Source organism: Eufriesea mexicana, unplaced genomic scaffold (genome assembly GCF_001483705.2).
Source record: "Eufriesea mexicana isolate 0111107269 unplaced genomic scaffold, ASM148370v2 scaffold1523, whole genome shotgun sequence".
NCBI lineage: Eukaryota > Metazoa > Arthropoda > Insecta > Hymenoptera > Apidae > Eufriesea > Eufriesea mexicana.
The window spans coordinates 250,873-269,160 of NW_016909723.1; the positions used below are offsets into that span (position 1 = coordinate 250,873).

Here is an 18,288-nt window from a genome sequence, read left to right on the forward strand (position 1 = left end):
CTACAGCTTTCCCAGCAGGTATTTTACATCCACCTTTCTACGGAAATGGCCTACGGTATGTATTACTCGCCATCTCTATCGTCCATGTGTATTTTCCAATAGCTCATCGAAATATCGAATATATTTCGTAGATCGATCAACTACGGTGCACTGGGTGCGATTATGGGTCACGAAGTAACTCACGGATTCGACGATCAAGGTAACGTATGAAAAGTCGAGACGCGTAACGTCTCGGTGTGTGTTTATCGCTGCAAATGGATAGCGAAATATTAGCTAAATCTCGCGTAAATAAAACGAAATTTCTCCGACTATCTATAGTACTGTATATGCGCGTTAGGACGTAGATACGATGAGAATGGAAATATTCGGCAGTGGTGGAGCAAAGAAACTTTGCGGCATTACCACGAGAAAATCGGGTGTATGATCAAGCAGTACAATAACTACCATTTACCGGAACTCGGCGATAATTTCACCGTGAGTACTAAGCATAAACCAAAATTATGCCAAGGCAGATGGTATGCGTGTACTCGATCGATAATTCCACGAGATCTTCGATGCTGTTTAGGTGAATGGCATGAATACGCAGGGGGAGAATATAGCTGACAATGGTGGCATACGAGAAGCTTACAGAGCGTATCAAAAATACAAAGCGAGAAACACTGATCCACTAGTTTTACCTGGTCTCCACGATTATAACGAAGAACAATTGTTTTTCATAGGTTTCGCACAAGTAAGTAAGACGACCACTTATCGGACCACAATCGGGAAACAGATACGCAATCTTCTTTTTCTTTTTTCACCCTTTTCTTTGTTCTTTATTAAAGCAAAATCATGATTGTTCATAAATTGCAAAATATTCTTCAACATGCATAACGATCCAACTTTTCCGTTTTTTCCGCCAAATTATACTTGCAGCATGAATTCGTGAGGAATGCGTGTATATGTAAATATGTATTTCTATATGTTTGAATAGGCCTGGTGCGGCAATTACACGAACGGAGCATTAAAGTCTAAACTGGTAGAAGGAACTCACGCACCGAATCATTTCAGGGTTATCGGAACTTTATCGAACAATGAGGATTTTGCGAAAGCATGGAATTGCCCGGTCGATAGTCCCATGAATCCATCTCGCAAGTGTATTCTCTGGTAATCATGCGTAATTACCCACTACCTGCACCTAACCAGATATTACTGGAATCTTCGAGAGTTACGTTCTATTACGAAATTACTTTCGCCCTTTAACAAGATAATGTTATTATCTCCTAATCTTGCACGTCCTATGATATTCCTTGGAAAATTCGAGGGACAGTAACGAAATTGTAGAGCGATTCGTAGCAGCTAACGTGTTCCACTTAAACGTACTATTAGATACATTATCTATTAAAGTTTATCTTCTGTAATTGTTATACAGAATGCGAGTATAATATTTTTAAACCGAAACAACATTATACAATGATTCGCCGCTCTTTCATTGTTTCTTCTTCTTTTTCTTTAAACTCGGCCCATTCTCTTCCACGACTTTTTCCTTTTTCCTTTTTTTCAAAAGAACCTTGCCGTTTTCTTTCCATTCCATCCATTTCACTTCCGATTCGTTCAATTTTCCAGCGATACCCTGTTCCGAAGTCTTCTCGTTCCATTTTCTTGCTCTCTTAAAACATGTATTATTATTTTCCTCCGAAGGTATAAAACGTTTCTTTCTATCTCTATTCCAACTTTCCTTTTCCTTCTTATCGTTAACATAATTGATACTGCCGTCATCGTTATTCGACGACTTACGCTTCTTCTTCTTAGGTAAATAATTACTGTTATCAATCGTTGTATCGTCTTCTACCTTCTTTTTCCTTAAAATCGATTTATTCCTTTTTTTATCTGGAATAATTGCAGTTTGCACCTCTTCTATACTCCTTTTTTTCTTTGATTTTTTTTTCGTTAATTTCATACGCGAGTCATCGGTCCAAATTGTTTCCCGATCACTTTCGTTTTCGACAACCACTTCCTGTCCAAGTCTGAAATTTTTCTTCTTCTTCTTCTTCTTCTTCTTCTTCTTCTTCTTCTTCTTCTCCTTCATCTCTTCTCCATTCTCTGGTTCTATTATTTCTTCATCGCATACGAGATTCTTATACGAACTCGCAAGGGACAAACAGGTAATTCGAGCACCACAATTGACAGTTTGCAGCATATCCAATTTATGTTTACGATATCTCCATAGTTTAATTTCTCCCGAACTGGAAGCGGTAACTAATAAATCGTCCTTGAAAGCCATACATTTCACTCGTATATCATGCGCAACCGCTTCTACGGTTTGAACTGATTTCTCAAGGTCATAAAACTTGATCTGACCATTTTCCAAACCAACGGCAATTAAATCGTCCTTCAAGAATTCTACACAAACGATTTTTGAATCGAATTTAATTTCGCTATCGATCCCCGCTAATTCTACGGAATATACATCTATCCTTTGATTCACAGCTAACAAATACTTTTCACCATTGGGACTCCATTTCAGAACATTCACATTTTTAGCATCCAATTTCAATCTTGGCATTAAGTTTGTTGCATACGCTTGTCGCCCTTTAACTAAATTCCATGTTCTAAGGATACCATCTGCTCCGGTAGATAATGCTATTTTTCCTGTCGGGTGAATAGCCAAGGTATTTACAGCGAAACCCTTATGCGGTTTCTGCCAATGTTTCTCTAGTTGCCAATTTCCGCACCGAACTGCAGCTATAGTTCCATCGTTACTGCATGTAAATAAGTGAGATGCTTCAGGGGTAAATGCAATGCAATTAACAGTATCTGTGTAAACATGTAAAGCGCCAATAGACATTTGGATTACTAATTTCGCTCTTATAAGCAAATAACAATCGTATATTATATTATACATACCGTTATGATGTATCAATCTACCAGTTTCTACTCTGGAACGCAAATCGTACAGATAAACAGAATCATCTGCTCCGCTAGACGCTAAATAATGTTTGTTATTAGCAACGCTACGTATACTACCGACATGACTATGAGTGGCGAAAGTTTTTTCCATCTTGTATTCCTGAAAGTTCATGGAATTTCTCGATAAAATTTAAAATGTAAAATTTTATCAGGACCAAGTAGACTTGATTTGACAATTACGCTTATGCAATGAACATAACCTACAATTTAACGGCGTATTAAAACGTGTTTACTTACGTTAACGATATTGTTTACTTTATAACCGAGCAAATATTGCTCGTATGTTCCTACGACTATTTCGAATGGATCCGGCATGGTTTAATTCAAACAAACCAATGCCTACGAATAAAAATAGCTCAATCGTGAAATCGAATTGATCGACTCTACCGTACGAAAACCGATTTCCCATGCAACTGACGATTGTTATGATTATCACCGACGGCACCGAAACGTAGGTAATAGATGTATCTTTATATCCACGATTCACGACGTTTCTAGAATATCCAAATCTTTCGAAACTAGATGTCGCTATCTCTAATTGGTGAACATTTATTGGACACGAATGGTAGTCACCAGTCAGAAGAAAGAAAGGGAGAAAGAAAGAAAGAAAGAAAGAAAGAAAGAAAGAAAGAAAGAAAGAAAAAAAGAAAGAAAGAAAGAAAGAAAGAAAGAAAGACCTCGTTATTCTTAAGCACCATCTGCCGACTGGACAAACGAATATACTGATTCGCGGGAAAATACAATTTCTCGAACGATATTATAATAAAATCAAATTTTCTACATTCGGAAATATAATTAGTTAAACAAATCATTTTTTCGTCACAATATGGAATCAAATATGTTATTTAAAACAATAGAAATAACAGGCGACTGAATAATTATTTAATCATTTATTAACCGACTTTAGACAATACATCAAGAGATTAATTCATTAATCGATTGATTGAATATTTCATTAACATATGGAATTCAACATGCTAGAATGAACATGTAATTAATACACATACAAGACAAGAGTGAACGAAAGTGTGTAATTTTCTTAATTTTTCAAAGTCACGCTTTAAAATTTCTTATCCAATTAGATTTCTTTGTCTTTTATAAGACCACGTAGCGAATTTAGCAGAGATAATGCTTATGTACCCGCATGTTTATGTAATATGATAAAAAAGACGTGATAACTGACGCGATTTGATATGCCGTGGACATTCGAGAAAACGCTGCAGAAGATATTTGTTTGTAAAACAGTAGAATAAATTCTCATTGAGAAGCGAGGATCAAACGCGTTAGACGTTTTCCACGGAAACCATGGAAATTCTAATTACAGATATCGATGTGAAAGATATAAGATTTCCAACATCGTTACTGGCAGATGGAAGCGATGCTATGGTAGGTAAAGCTTTTATCTTCTTTTCAATGAAAAACTGTAGGTAATTTAAATTGAATTTTCATTTTACGTGCCCTGATCTTTTATACGGTATTCAATTACAGCACACCGATCCCGATTATTCTTGCGCGTATGTCACGATTAAAACTAATACGGGAATCGAAGGATACGGATTAACATTTACCTTGGGTAGAGGCACAGAAATTGGTATATATATTTATTTGCCAATCAAAATGTCTAATTATGATTGTTATTATCATCGTCATCATCAATAATTTTATGGGACACAGCTGTTTACTTAAAATGCTTAAAAATGTTTACAGTCGTTAAAGCATGTAAGTCGATATCTTACTTGGTAAAAGGACACAATGTTAATGAGATTTTTGCGCACTTTGGTTCATTCTGGAGGAAACTGACCAGTGAATCGCAATTAAGATGGGTAATGTATCGCATTATATGCGCGGACACATAGTCGAATCATTGTTATACACGTGGTAAATACATGAGGATTTACAAAAAAATCCTCAAAAACATCGTTCCTGAATTCAACAGTTCATATGAATATTTGAAATGCAATAGATTGGACCAGAAAAGGGCGTTATTCATCTTGCCACAGCTGCTGTAATAAACGCGTTATGGGACCTATGGGCTAGGATAGAAAATAAACCTGTATGGAAATTACTTACGGACTTAACTCCCGAAGAGTTAGTCTCTACGATTGATTTCAGATACATGTGAGTTTTAAATATTTCATAAAACGTGGACAATTTTGGGCGACAGTAGCGATCCGTGTGACTGAAACATTCCTATGCGATATTCATTTTTGCAGCACCGATGTTATCACGAAAGAAGAAGCGATTAAATTGCTAAAAGACAATGAAAAAGGGAAAGAAGAACGCGAGGAGTTATTACGAAAAAATGGATATCCCGCGTACACAACGCAAGTGGGTTGGCTTGGATATAGCGATCGGAAAGTTAAAGAGCTTTGCGTTAAGTTCTTAGATCTTGGTTTCACATCTTTCAAGGCAAAGGTTGGTCAAAATTTAACAGACGATATAAGAAGATGTGAACTGATACGCGACGCGATAGGATACGATAATAAATTGATGTTAGATGCTAATCAAATATGGGACGTCAACGAATCAATCGAGTGGATGAAACGTTTGATAAGATTCAAACCAATTTGGATCGAAGAGCCAACATCTCCGGACGATGTGTTAGGACATGCAAAGATTGCAAACGAACTAAGACCGTTCGGTATTGGTGTTGCGACTGGTGAAATGTGCGCTAATCGTGTTATTTTTAAGCAACTGTTACAAGCAAAAGCAATCGACTATTGTCAAATTGATTCGGCTAGAATAGGAGGAATCAATGAAGTATTGGCTGTTTATTTGATGGCAAAAAAAATGGCTGGTAAGTTGCAATAAATGATAATTACTTTGAGTATATTGAACAAATATTTTATTGCAATTATTTTTGCATTAGTTCCAGTGTGTCCGCATGCCGGTGGAGTAGGTTTATGCGAAATGGTTCAACATCTCCAGATGTGGGATTATATTTGCCTGAGCGCAACTACAGAAAATCGTGTGATAGAATACGTTGAGCAACAACACGAGCATTTTGAACATCCTGTGCTTGTTCAAAATGCCTGTTACATGCCTCCCACCAGTCCGGGTTATTCGACCAAATTTAATAAGGACTCTATTAAGAACTATTCGTATCCGGATGGAGAGAAATGGAAAGATATGTACGAGGAAGGGCTTTTCCAAAGATCATCCCATTAAGATGTAGAAAATCAAAATTTGTATATTTACATATATTAACTATATGATAATCTATACCTTGGTATAAATATATGTATATTCACCACCACAGCAGAGTAAAGTAATTAATTATAGTCTCTAGTAGAGATTCTTAACGATATACATAAAGCAAAATTTTACCTTTCACCAAAGAAGTATCACAGCTACTACTCCAGTCCTTAAGCTTACCCGATATAACAGAATTATTGCAAATATTACACGTATTTGTATTTTACGTACTGTATTTGGAAACTTTCAGCTGAGACTTTACGTAATCAGTCTATAAAATATAATAATAAATGTCATTAAACCGAATCGAGGCAAATAAATTTAAAAGTTACAAACCATAGATTATACATACACTTACAAACCAGTACGAGTGGGGTTCAAACATGATTCTTTTAAATAAATTTATTTTGTTTATAGGAGAAATAACATGTAAATGCAAATGAGACACCGTATTAAACGGTGGCCAATGAAATCCTGTACGTGTAGCTGCAGGATCTAAACCTTGTTTTTCTAATATGATATCAACTGTAGACAGAATTCTGTCATCTAAAAGTAACCATTATTTGATTATATATATAAAGTGTTAAAAAGCAAACATGACTTTTAATGTCTATCAAAACTTACAAAGTTCAGCATCTTCTGGTCGAAGTTCTTTTGCATTGCGTATATGTTTATTTGGCAATATTAAATAATGATGCGTTGAAGCTGGATTAATGTCTTTAATACATGTCACGTAATCATCCTGGAATAAAACACATGATACCAAATTTATCGAATAATTACTAATGTAAAAATATGTCTAAATTTAAATAGTGACTTTTTCGTATCAGAAATAATATTCCATGTCATTTTACCGATGTTAAACTTACTTGCATGTTTAATCATCACACGGTATATAAAACAACGAAGGTTAACGTTTACATACCTCATATATTTTCTCGCTAGGTGCTTTATTATCTACGATGTTGCAAAAGATACAATTATCTGTACGAGTCCCCATGTAGGTAGTCTAATTATACAAAATTATTATTCGGGGAGAATTATTTTTCTACTAGCTTCGTAAAAATTGATGCTATTCGACTATTCGATGCGTAAGCAAGTTGTGCGATGAATGCAGCTACACATTGACAACGAATGTACAAAGTACCACTACTGCTAGTGAACATGTTAGAAGCGTCACATTCGCATCGTAATTCATCTTTACTTTGTATCGTCAAAGGAAATTTTTTTATCTTTCTTGCGGTATCTAAATATTTTGTAAAACAATTACGATTTTCTAGATTAACGAGTCTGCGGTTACAAATATGTATGTACATTAAATGTAGACTAGATCATAGTAAGTAAATACGTAATTAGAATTTCAAAATATTACTATTGATAATAATTAACAGCAAATTACCAGCAAATAATGATAAACGTATCATACTATTAGTATTCGTAAAAATGAAAGAGTAAGGTAACGGGCATTAAATATAAACATTTAGTTTAATCGCATTACTTTTTAATTTAAAATATATAAACTGTACATATATTTATAAGTGGTATATATTTATATATTCTTATATAATAGTCGTGAGCATGATAAATTAGTAATGAGTGTAACATATTCTTTGCATGTGGCAGTTTAGTCCAACGATAAAAGTATTATTGGTTTCAAAAATCGACCAAATTTATGGAAATAACATTTCTTTCATTCCCGATTGTTTTCGTATATTTACGGACATTAGAAAATATTTTCCGTTTCCTAAATAAATAATATTCTATTTAGTTCTTTCCGATGTAACAAGTACGTAATAAAGTTTGAAACTATATAAAATGTAAACGCGAAAGAAAAGAGAAAGACGATAGGAAGTACGCGTATGATATTTCGTCTTCTATATGAACAAATTGTTCACGAAATATACAAATGTTCATAGTTTCGCTTGACTCGTGTACATGTTAAGTTTTGAACAAAATTTCTTTTACGAATACAGAATTCATAAATTCACGACACATTTTCTTCTGTTTTCGTTTTGCCCTTTCACTATATTATATATAGTGTTTACGATCACGCGGTAAGTATCGAATAGAATAAAGTACTCGTATGAGAAAAACGCGATCGACTAAGGAAATATAAATACAAATATTAGAGAGAAATTGAGAAAAAAAAGAAAAAAAAAAAAAAAAAAAAAAAAAAAAAAAAAAAAGAGGGGAAAAAGAAACACCGAGATCGAGATGAAACGAATTGCACTTCGAATCGACCGAAATTAATAAAAAGAACGTCCGTTTGTAGGTTGTTTCATATTATCTCGTATTGGCCCATCGGCACCTTACACGCTAAGATAGGTTTACCGGTATTATACCGGACTGTACAGAATTTCTTCTTTTATAAATAATTCTTATAAATTATAATTAATCTACGTTTCCGATTCGACATAACGGTCATACAATATACATAATATTTGCTTAAGACAATCCATCTGTAATACTGCGAACCTTTCACCCAACTCCCGGGGAAGGAGAAGGAAGGGCGGGGAGGGGCTGGGATGGATGGAGGGAGGAAAGGAGGGGGTGGAGGGCGATCATCATAGCTCGTCTACTCTAGTCTAGTCCCGTCCTGACCCTTCGGTTGTCACCGTGTATAGTCGCGCAACGCCAGCCACAAGTCCCTGCTTCCGGCTTTAAATTGTCGAGAAGAATTCGTTCGCCAATCGTTAGCGTATATAACGCATTTTTGGTCGGTGACCTCTGTCGTTTTTGTTTCGTTTGTTCTCGTTGAAAGAAGGGATCGACTGCTAAGTTGCAGCAAGAAATTCGAAGATTTTAAATTAACTTAAACCATTCTAATAAAGGGGCAAGTTTCAGCTGCCTTGGTACGGCATTTGATCCGGTACGGCGGACGAATGATTCTGACTTGGGCTTTGATGAAAATGAGGATTGCTACCATCTTGCGATATTTCACCGACCGCTGGTTCTTCGTATTTTCCTCTCTTAAAACGACCGTACAAAGAAGAGTACGGTAAGTTATAGTGGATAGCCGCTTGATTGATGCTCATGTGCCCTAATCTGAAAAATTGCGAACGAATAAATCACATGCTTTTTCGTATCCTGCTTTTTTTAGATTATCCGATTACGGTCGTTGATCTAGTATTCGATCGTATATAATTATAGTACAATAATATTAGAGGGAAGGGAAGGGAAGGGAAGGGAAGGGAGCGTCTTCGCTCCAAGGCGTAGGATTACTTCTGCTAAGTTCGATACCCTCTCTTTTACATCGACCATACAATGTCCCCGTTGGTATACCGTACTCCGTGGAGGCTCTTTGTACGGACGTTTGGCCGGATCGTATCGCTTCGAGAGCGCGGTCGAGATCGACCGGCGACCACGTGGTAGGACTCGCATTAAAAGGCGCAGCTAATCTGATACCTTCTCTTCTCGCGATTTTGTACAAGGTGCTCGAGGGTATACCAAATGCTTTCGAAGCTTTGTTCGCTGATATTGTTCCAGTCCGTAATGCCTCGAGCGCGTTATTTAAACTCTCGTCGCTCCAGGATTTGGTGGGTCCGTCCTTTTTCGGAGTGTCGATACCAAGCCGATGCGCTCTTTGCCACAAGGTCGTGGAAGGTATACCGAAGGTGGCTAAAACGATGGCGATACAATAAAATATGTATAGAATGGTAGCGAAAAGTTTGTCAATATTTGGAATTAAAAGTTTGGATGGAAGAAGAAGAGGTAGTAATCGATTTCGAATTACCGGAGGCTTTTGTAAGGCTCATATCATGATTTCGTAATGCTTCCAAAGCGGCATCCATGTCCTCTTGAGTCCAAGATTTCGAGCCATGATGATGAGAACTGGATTGTCCCGAGTGACCTCTCGAATTGTTTTCACCGGAATCCGAATGTACCGAACTGCCAGACGGCATTAATCCAAGTAATTCCGGCGTAATCATCATCATGTTGTCGCTATCGGTCGCGTTCTTCGAACTGACGCTCGCTCGATCCGACATGTGGCTATCGATATCGATCGTGTCCGACGAATCCATCGTGTGTAACGTTTCAAACTTAATCTTTACACTGTCGCAATTTTGGATCTCTACGAACAGATTGGAAAAACGACACAGTTGTAACAGGTGCGTGCCTCGATTCGTAAGGTAGCATAGCGTTGTATAGCAATATCGCGACTTGTAAAGATCGACGCGTTACTTATTTTTAATTTCGTTTGTTCGAACTTGACAACACGAACGCGCGAAGGATATTTCGCAGTGAGAGTGGCAGTGAGCGAGAGCGAGAGTGAGAATGAAAATGGCAGTGGTCGTGGACGACGTGTCGTGCCATGGAAGGCAAAAGAAGCGCCATCGAAGGCAAAGTTGGACGCGCGGACTAAACGAGCTTGCGTAGGCTGTTACTAACGGAGCAACGTAAATCTAATCGCGACTAGTTAAGCCCGATTAGACCAATTATTTTGATTCCCTCCCTGTCGAATAACCAGCTATGGTTTTATTCCCCCTCGCGAGTCACGCCGTGTTACAGAGCCGAACGATGATAATATCGATACCGGATCGATCACGATACTAACGAAAGTAACGATAAGAATAAGAAGAAAAAGAAGAGAAAGATAGGATGGTATAGGCGAATATGGCGTAAATAAAAGTACGCAAAGTGAGTAGATAAGAATACTACCAGCGATTGCACCTGTGGCATGATGATCCGGGTCTCGTAGATGGGTAATGGTAGTACCGACCAATGTGGCACTCGGCGGTGTCGGTTGAGTCTCTGGTGGTAGGTCAACCTCACCGGGATCCGGATGATGACCGTAATGACCAAGGCCTGTATGACAAAACATGTCACCTTTTTATTTCAAATGAAAACGGTCTGCCCTGTAAATTGCCGTGAATCGGTAAATCGCCCCACACCTAAACTCCGTCTCACGTAGATGCCGAGCTGAACTAGTCTCTTTCGCATCTTCCGAGGGAACGAACGAAGAGAGAAGTAAAAGGTTTTAATAGACGGCAGTAACCGTTGCGTTATCGATGTTTTCCCATGGAAGCAAAAGGATTGAGGTGTGGGGCCCGTATCTGTTTATCGACTACCTACCGTTGTTATTGTTGTTGCTCGTGGTGTTACCGGTGCCGTTACTGCTAGTGTTATTATTATTGTTGTTATTATTGTTGTTGTTGCCAGTGGTGATGGTACTATTGTTACTGTTACGCTGGCAAGTTTCCAAGACTACTGCTCCCGCGGCGGTCTCCGTGCAATCTTCATCTTCAGCTTGCCAGTCTCTGTGGTTCTGCGAAATATCCGGTACGAATTTAGCGACAACCGTGACGAGATCGCGTAGTCTTTTTCAGGATGGTTGTCGCGTTCTTACGGTTTTTCCGGCGCGTCGCGTTCATCGAAGTCGCCGATGCTTACCTCTTTGTTCTCACGATTGTAATTTTCGTTCGATTCCTCCTCTTTGTATCGATCGTAATGCCTTGAATCCGTAGCGCGAGGTTCGAACGTTGTCCTGGCTCTCTTGTATCTCGGATGATGTCTTTTCAACTTGGTGAAATTTATCCTAGGGGTACCGGGTTCTCTTGGCGGTGAACTCAGACTTACAGAAGGTGGACCGTCTCTGCTTTCCGGCACCTCGCACAATCCTTTGATCTTTAGTTGATCAGCTGTTTTCAACAGTGACTGCAACATACACGTCATATGATTGTAAAGAGATTCGTTCCATTACCATATCTACGATCCGTCTTTCGTATATTACGCGCTGCCAACCACCGTACGAAAATGTTGATAAATCCTTGGTTGTTATAATCGTTATAGTTGCTATAGTTTTCGCGTAATCATGGTCGATCGTGGATTACGAGTTTGACGCGAATACACCGAGCAAATATTTACCAAGGCGAGTAATTAGATAGAATTCCATATAGAGTGGAATCGACGACATTTTGGCACAAAGGTCGCAAATGCCAGACGATTCGTGGATTAAATCGGAAAGAAAGCAAAGAGTAGCCGATCTCGATGAACCGCATTTCCAGAGGAATAGAGGAATAAAGGAAGGAAGGAAGGAAGAAAGAAAGACTGGCTGAACCGAATTCGCATATTTTGGATAAAAGCTCGTCCTCCTTACGACCCGTTTCAACGGATACGGTTTCATCTTGCAGTTGCCGCTTGTGGTGCGTGGTGGCTCGGTCTAAAATCAGTATTTGCGATCCAGTTTTGGCGTGCGACGATTCATCGGCATAGTGCGTCGACCCGTATCGAGCACCGCGACGTTTCTCTCTACAACGACATTTTCCCACTGGTCTCCTCTGATCTTAACCTTGAACTGGTACGTAAAGGAAATTAAACAGACGACTGATGTAGAAACAAGAAGGAAAGAGAGAACGAAGAAAATACATGCTGGCGAATTGACGACGATGACGATGACGACTACGACGAAGAGGAAGAGGAGGAGGAGGAGGAGAAAGACAGGATGAAAAAAGCGAACGACACGAAGTATGGAAAAAGAAAACAGACACTGAGAATCGGCGGTGTATTACATGGCGAACAAAATACGTCGACGCGAAGAGAAAGAAATAGGCGCGATTACTTCCGTATGACGATCACATGTGGTAACGATAACGTATCTAAATAGCAAGAAAGAAACGTAAGAAATGTGATGTAAGGCCAACAAATACGGATAAACAAGGGCGAAATAGAGAAAAATAAAGTTAAGAAAGGAAAAGTTTGTTATGGGAAAGAAACGCGAAATGGACGGGGGATTGAAGGAAAGGAGCAAAGAACGAACTAGCGAACGAACGAGACCGAGGTTCGCGTTGAAGTTGAGGTTCTCTGTTCTTTAATCAAGGCAGGGGTAGTGCGATTAGGCGGGGTCGACGAAGAGACAGGCAGTATGAGAGCAGCTATGGTAGCGACGGTGATGGCGACGGCGGCGGCGGCGGTGGCAGCGGTGGTGGTGGTGGTGGATAGGCAGGTTGTGTAGGGGGTGTTGGTGGCGACTGGAAACGTGGGGCGTGGGTGGAAAACTGGGTGGTGCTTGGTAGGACTAGGTTCACAGTGTTAGAAAGAGAAGGAAAGAACGAGAAAGCGAGAGCTAGCGACGACAAGCAGGGAGAGATGGAGGAGAGGGGGAGAGAGAGAGAAAGAGAGAATGCGAATGAACCAGCGATTGAGTGAACAACTAAGAGAAAGAGAGGGGCAAAGGTAAAAACGCCCGCAGGAAGAATGGGGAGGCCTCCGACGCGGCTGTCGCGGCCCCAGGGCCGTATCGACCACCCCAAACTCTGATCCTCTCAGCATTTACAATGGCACAGGCACCGATATGACTTTAAACCGTTTCTACGTACGCATCTTGCGTTTCGTTCCGCGGATCTTACACGTTTCCTTGTCTTCCGCACCGTCGCTTCTTCGCGCACGCACGCACGCACGCACGCACGCACGCAGGCACGCACGCACGCACGCAGGCACGCACGCACGCACGCACACAAACAACCAAACAAACAAACAAACAAACAAACAAACTCGATCCGTTCGCTTCCTTGTACTCCAACCCTAAGTACGAAGAGGAAGAATACATGCGAATATTCGGGTCGTTGAAAATGTTCGCGAGTCGAATAATAAAAAATTCGGCACACTTATACCTATGATGCTTTTGACTATAGATCGTATCTCGTAACAATCAACAACTTTGAAAAAAATATAGCAGAGGCGATCCTTAAAAAATCTTGACACGATCATTTTGGGGTACGAAAAATGATAGTTTTGCGAGAGTAAATGCAAAAGGTGCATCTACTCGTGGATCGATTAAACAAACAAAGAAAGAAAGTGGCGTTTCAAAAAGTGTAACGCTGTAACAAACGATAAAAGCGGCGACAGATGACGACGACGACGATGACGGTGAAGGTGGTGGTGATGGCGAAGGTGATGGTGTTGGTGGTGGCGGCGGCAGTAGTAGCGGTGGCAACGGCGGCGGCGACGGTGGCGGTGGTGGTGATGGTGGTGGTGGTGTGGCGGTGGTGGTGTGGCGGTGGTGGTGTGGCGGTGGTGGTGTGGCGGTGGTGATGATGGTAGTGGTAGTGGTAGTGGTAGTGGTAGTGGCAGTGGTAGTGGTAGTGGTAGTGGCAGTGGTAGTGGCAGTGGTAGTGGCAGTGGCAGTGGCAGTGGCAGTGGCAGTGGCGGTGGCGGTGGCGGTGGCGGTGGCGGCGGCGGCGGCGGCGACGGCGACGGTAATTTGGAGAACCACGGATACTAAGCGATGGGTAGGGTTGTACGTGTGCTGGTGCAGGAGTTGGGGTGTGGGTGGGTAGTTGGTTGGTTCGGCGGTGGATGCATAGGGGTGGTGCCATCGGTTCGGAGGCAAGAGGGAAAGCCACCGGCAGAATCCAACCTCACCAATCAATACTTAGGGTTCAAGGGCATCGCCCGACCAATTATCCCAGACTAATTGACGCGAGACGCAAGAAAAAAGATTTTACCTTCGCTATCTTGTTTCGTGTTTTTCACGACCGAGAAAACAATACACAGCAAAAGTCCCTGATACACGGAGTGAATTTGGTGTTCAGTTGGAAATCGAATCGAAAAAACGTTCGATTCGTTGGAGATTTAGTCAGAAATTTAAACGATTGGAAGAAATAGATTTCAAGCCGATAGAGTAACTGTCGAACGCGCGCGCCTCTTTTTAACGCGAAATAAAGCAAGCGGATAAAAAAGACGATTAGATTAGGAGATAGGAGGCGGACGCGAGTTCTTTCGTAGAAAGAAATAAGGAGACGACAAGACGAGTCCAACAGGTGTAAATCCGCAAATAGATCGACCGTGGAAACGTTTCACGAGAACAGGAAGGACGCGAAGGGGTGGCTGGGGGCTTGGCTGTGAGAGACTACTAGTAGACGGTAGAGAGGCTACGTATGCGTTACACAAGCATACCCGAACGAAGAGACTGGCCGTTAGAAGAAGAGCAGAAAAACCGAGACAGAGGGGAAGCAACGCGAAAGAGAGAAAGGAGAGAAGAAAAGCGGCGTAGAGAATGTATGGGAGAACCCCCGAAGATGGTCGTAGGGTCGTCTACGCTATTACGAATACGGCGTCATAACGGAATTGATAATGTAACGGACGTCACGAGCATAACCTTCCTCTCTTCTTCTTCACGCTACATAACCCCCTTTCTGAATGGGAGTGTGATTCTCTCGCCGCACCACGTGCTCTTCGAACAAGCAAACGACAAGTAGATTTTCCATTCTGCAATTTTTATTGTCTTTTACCGCGAACTCGAATATTATTCGCGATTTTATGTCGTAACGTGCCTTTTTTTATAAACTTGCCTACTTTTTCCCCAATTTCGTATCCCGTCTTTTGCTTTTCCGATATCGCATTTCTTCCCCTTGTATCACGAATATCGTTCGTCGAATAGACAATTCGCGATTCGAATTCGCATTCGGAAAGTCGAAACCGCGATTAGCGCAAGCATTTATCGGTTGGCGATTGCTTCGTTCTAGAATTTAGGCCCACGAGATAAGGCGGCATGCTTGTCGAATGTTTACGAACGTGAAACGAAGAAGCCCGATAATACGAATATCGTAGTTTCGTAGACATTTCACAGGATTCTTGCACAATTTCACACGCACGTTACACACACGTTACACACACGTTACACGCACGCGTAAACACACGCGATTATACACGCATACACACTCGATCGTTGCTCTTCGGTTATTCTTCATTCGCGGAAGATCGATTTATCCGTTGATAAAATCGAACCAGCTAATTTTATAACACGCCAGTCACGTAGGCTCTATTCTTCGACGGAAGATCAACGAGATTCTAATGCACTTGACTCGGACTCATTGACTCCGGCACAAATTTAACGAATCACTGTCCGCACACCTTTGATCGACAAATTTCGAAGTAGGGAGATTATCGGAGCATAGGATACTCTTCGTTTAAAACGTCAAGGGTGACGATTACGCGCCGCGACATGTTGTTTCCACGGTATGCACGACACTTGACGCGTTTGATCGATGCTGCATACATCGTAATCCATATATCTGGTCCGAAATGCATTATCCGCGTATCGAAAACTTGGTAAACACGTCGAAAATGCTGTAAACTTTGCACCAAATCGTTGCGTCTCTGCTTCATTCACGAAGAGAGAGAAGAACACTTAGGAGCAGGTGATCACGACGTTACTTCGTATCCATATATCACGCGATAATTTATATCGCGTAAATTTGCCTAACGATATTCCGATTCGGAAGATGTTCCAGAGTTCCGTTATGGTGATAGGTACTCGCGTGCTTGATATGTACTGGTACACTAAAATATCTCGAACCACGATAGTTCACGTGCACAATACGATCGTCCAAGATTCGGCGGCTAGTAGTACGTGTCGTGTATCCATGTAAAACTTTCGCTTCCTTTTCTCTCTATTCTGCTCCCCTGTCACTCGTGCGCTCTCTCGCCCTTTCTCGCTCTCTCTCTTTCTCTCTCTCACTTCCTCTCTCTCTCTCGCTCGACCCCTTCTCTCTCTCTTCCTCTCCCTGTCCCTCTTTCCTTCTCTCCCCCACTCGCCCCTTCGCCCTCTTTCTTTCTCTCTTTCTTTCTCCCTTCTCCCTTCACCATCTGCAGCTGTCTCTTTCTGCGTGTGTTGCGAGAAGTTCATCGGAGCAATGCCCATTCTATGGCAAGTAGCAATAACGCGACGCGCCTGCCAAGACACGCTTCCATCCTGGTGCGAAGGATGTTGTATCGTTTATCACTTACCTGCCTGCGATATTCCGTAGGCGAACGATCCCTCGTCGAGAAAGTAGAGGTGAACAAGGAAAGGAAAAGATCAAAACAGAGATAGGAAAGGAAAGAAAAGAGGAGGAAAGAAGATAAACAGAGGTGGGTAATGTCTCGCGAATGGTTGACAAACAAACAAAGGAAAGAGCAGTTAGGGAAGAAAAGAAAGAAAAAGGAGGGAGAAGCAGAGCGAAAGACGAAGCGAAAAAGGAAGTGGTGGAGAAAGTGAACGAACGGCTTGAGCAGGAACCGGTAGAGCAGTGAAAAAGAAAGAAAAGAAACTGGGGACGAAAGAGGAAGATGAAAATGGAGAAAATGGAAAAAATGGAAAAAATGGAGAAAATGGAAAAATGGAGAAAATGGAAAAATGGAGAAAATGGAGAAAATGGAGAAAATGGAGAAAATGGAGAAAATGGAAAAAATGGAGAAAATTGAAAAAATGGTGAAAAGGTAGAGAAAAGAAGGCGTAGAGGAACAAGTAGAAGAAAAAGTAGAAGAGCGAGAAGAAGAAAGAAAAGCAGAAGGAAGAAAAGAAAAAGACGATCGAGACGAAGGAAAAGGGAGAGAGAGAGAGAGAGAGGAGAAGGGGAAGAAGAAGAATAAGTAGTAAAAGAGGGAGGGAAGAAAGAGAAGAAGTAAAAGAAGAAGAAGAAGGAGAAGGAAAAGAGGAGTAGGAAGAGGTCGAAGAGGAGGAGGAGTAGGAGGAGAAAGAAAAGGAAGAGGCGTAGAAGTCACAACGAGAAAACGAAGTGGTATCAACGTTAGTAGAGTCGACGTCGTGAAAAAGCCAGACGAAACCGTGTACGAGGAGGTTACGACCACGTAGAACGAGAGGATAATTCCTGGCAGGGCCCGATCTCCTACGCGGCGAAGCCCAACGAAAGTGAAATGGCATTCGGCGCTCCGCGCTGAGGGCGCACGGCATTCGGAGGAGCGAGGAGATGAAGAGGACGCTGTGAAGAGCGGGAGGAGGCAGAGGCAGAGGCAGAGGCAGAGGCAGAGGCAGAGGCAGAGGCAGAGGCAGAGGCAGAGGCAGGGACAGAGACAGAGACAGAGACAGAGACAGAGGCAGAGGCAGAGGCAAAGGCAGAGACAGAGGCAGAGGCAGCGGCAGAGGCAGCGGCAGAGGCAGAGGCAGAGGCAGAGGCAGAGGCAGAGGCAGAGGCAGAGGCAGAGGCAGAGGCATATGCAGAGGCAACAGCAACAGCAGAGGCAGAGCTAGGGCTAGAGCTAAAGGCAGAGCTAGGGCTAGAGCTAAAGCCAGAGTTAGAGCTAGAGCCAGAGCTAGTGCCAGAGCCAGAGCCGAGCTACAGTCGAGGAGGAAGAGAAGGAGGAGGATGAGGAGTAAGAGGGGAATGGTCGGGGATGATGGGGGGAATGGTCGGGGATGATGGG

The 18,288-nt window shown here is 41.5% G+C and overlaps 5 protein-coding genes across 7 annotated transcripts in view; 2 read left to right on the top strand and 3 right to left on the bottom strand.

Moving 5' to 3' along the window:
- LOC108548496 (neprilysin-11) overlaps positions 1 to 1,173 on the top strand; it is a 6,574-nt gene extending 5,401 nt beyond the window's left edge. For 2 of the 3 annotated variants that reach the window (XM_017901441.1, XM_017901442.1), the window contains 5 exons: positions 7 to 55; positions 132 to 199; positions 338 to 474; positions 566 to 730; positions 974 to 1,173. In XM_017901441.1, coding sequence (XP_017756930.1) covers positions 7 to 55; positions 132 to 199; positions 338 to 474; positions 566 to 730; positions 974 to 1,150 — 596 coding nt within the window. In that variant the 3' untranslated portion in view covers positions 1,151 to 1,173. Of the gene's footprint in view, positions 1 to 6; positions 56 to 131; positions 200 to 318; positions 475 to 565; positions 731 to 973 lie in introns of those variants that run through there. The other variant, XM_017901443.1, reaches the window with a different exon arrangement.
- A 283-nt stretch (positions 1,174 to 1,456) lies between these two features.
- LOC108548497 (p21-activated protein kinase-interacting protein 1-like) lies at positions 1,457 to 3,384 on the bottom strand. Its single transcript, XM_017901444.1, has 3 exons — positions 3,187 to 3,384; positions 2,887 to 3,049; positions 1,457 to 2,796 (listed from the first exon to the last, which is right to left on the bottom strand). Exons 1-3 carry the CDS (start codon positions 3,262 to 3,264, stop codon positions 1,469 to 1,471), a joined length of 1,569 nt encoding a protein of 522 aa, XP_017756933.1. The 5' UTR covers positions 3,265 to 3,384; the 3' UTR covers positions 1,457 to 1,468.
- Positions 3,385 to 3,914: 530 nt separating this feature from the next.
- Positions 3,915 to 6,219, top strand: LOC108548453 (mitochondrial enolase superfamily member 1). Its single transcript, XM_017901382.1, has 6 exons — positions 3,915 to 4,335; positions 4,438 to 4,540; positions 4,657 to 4,772; positions 4,913 to 5,067; positions 5,163 to 5,746; positions 5,819 to 6,219. The coding sequence occupies exons 1-6, from the start codon at positions 4,255 to 4,257 to the stop codon at positions 6,115 to 6,117; spliced, it is 1,338 nt and encodes a 445-aa protein (XP_017756871.1). The 5' UTR covers positions 3,915 to 4,254; the 3' UTR covers positions 6,118 to 6,219.
- A 75-nt stretch (positions 6,220 to 6,294) lies between these two features.
- On the bottom strand, positions 6,295 to 7,315 carry LOC108548454 (histidine triad nucleotide-binding protein 3). Its single transcript, XM_017901383.1, has 4 exons — positions 7,070 to 7,315; positions 6,769 to 6,886; positions 6,497 to 6,690; positions 6,295 to 6,415 (listed from the first exon to the last, which is right to left on the bottom strand). The coding sequence occupies exons 1-4, from the start codon at positions 7,142 to 7,144 to the stop codon at positions 6,368 to 6,370; spliced, it is 435 nt and encodes a 144-aa protein (XP_017756872.1). The 5' UTR covers positions 7,145 to 7,315; the 3' UTR covers positions 6,295 to 6,367.
- Positions 7,316 to 8,659: 1,344 nt separating this feature from the next.
- Psq (pipsqueak) overlaps positions 8,660 to 18,288 on the bottom strand; it is a 26,584-nt gene continuing 16,955 nt past the window's right edge. The window contains exons 4-9 of the mRNA XM_017901434.1: positions 11,536 to 11,799; positions 11,218 to 11,410; positions 10,804 to 10,971; positions 9,878 to 10,216; positions 9,324 to 9,762; positions 8,660 to 9,201 (exon numbers count right to left, since the gene is read on the bottom strand). Of these exons, the coding sequence (XP_017756923.1) occupies positions 8,985 to 9,201; positions 9,324 to 9,762; positions 9,878 to 10,216; positions 10,804 to 10,971; positions 11,218 to 11,410; positions 11,536 to 11,799 (1,620 nt within the window). The 3' untranslated portion in view covers positions 8,660 to 8,984. The remainder of the gene's footprint in view (positions 9,202 to 9,323; positions 9,763 to 9,877; positions 10,217 to 10,803; positions 10,972 to 11,217; positions 11,411 to 11,535; positions 11,800 to 18,288) is intronic.

Bases quoted from the DNA above. Each gene is read 5' to 3' on its own strand.
- LOC108548497 (XM_017901444.1), bottom strand. From the start codon at position 3,264: ATGCCGGATCCATTCGAAATAGTCGTAGGAACATACGAGCAATATTTG. The intron at 3,050-3,186 runs GTAAGTAAACAC...ATGAACTTTCAG, and splicing joins AAGTAAACAATATCGTTAAC to GAATACAAGATGGAAAAAAC. The intron at 2,797-2,886 runs GTATGTATAATA...ATGTTTACACAG, and splicing joins TAGATTGATACATCATAACG to ATACTGTTAATTGCATTGCA.
- LOC108548453 (XM_017901382.1), top strand. From the start codon at position 4,255: ATGGAAATTCTAATTACAGATATCGATGTGAAAGATATAAGATTTCCA. The intron at 4,336-4,437 runs GTAGGTAAAGCT...ATTCAATTACAG, and splicing joins CAGATGGAAGCGATGCTATG to CACACCGATCCCGATTATTC. The intron at 5,068-5,162 runs GTGAGTTTTAAA...TCATTTTTGCAG, and splicing joins ACGATTGATTTCAGATACAT to CACCGATGTTATCACGAAAG.
- LOC108548454 (XM_017901383.1), bottom strand. From the start codon at position 7,144: ATGGGGACTCGTACAGATAATTGTATCTTTTGCAACATCGTAGATAAT. The intron at 6,887-7,069 runs GTATGTAAACGT...GTTTTATTCCAG, and splicing joins CTAGCGAGAAAATATATGAG to GATGATTACGTGACATGTAT. The intron at 6,691-6,768 runs GTAAGTTTTGAT...GGTTACTTTTAG, and splicing joins ACCAGAAGATGCTGAACTTT to ATGACAGAATTCTGTCTACA.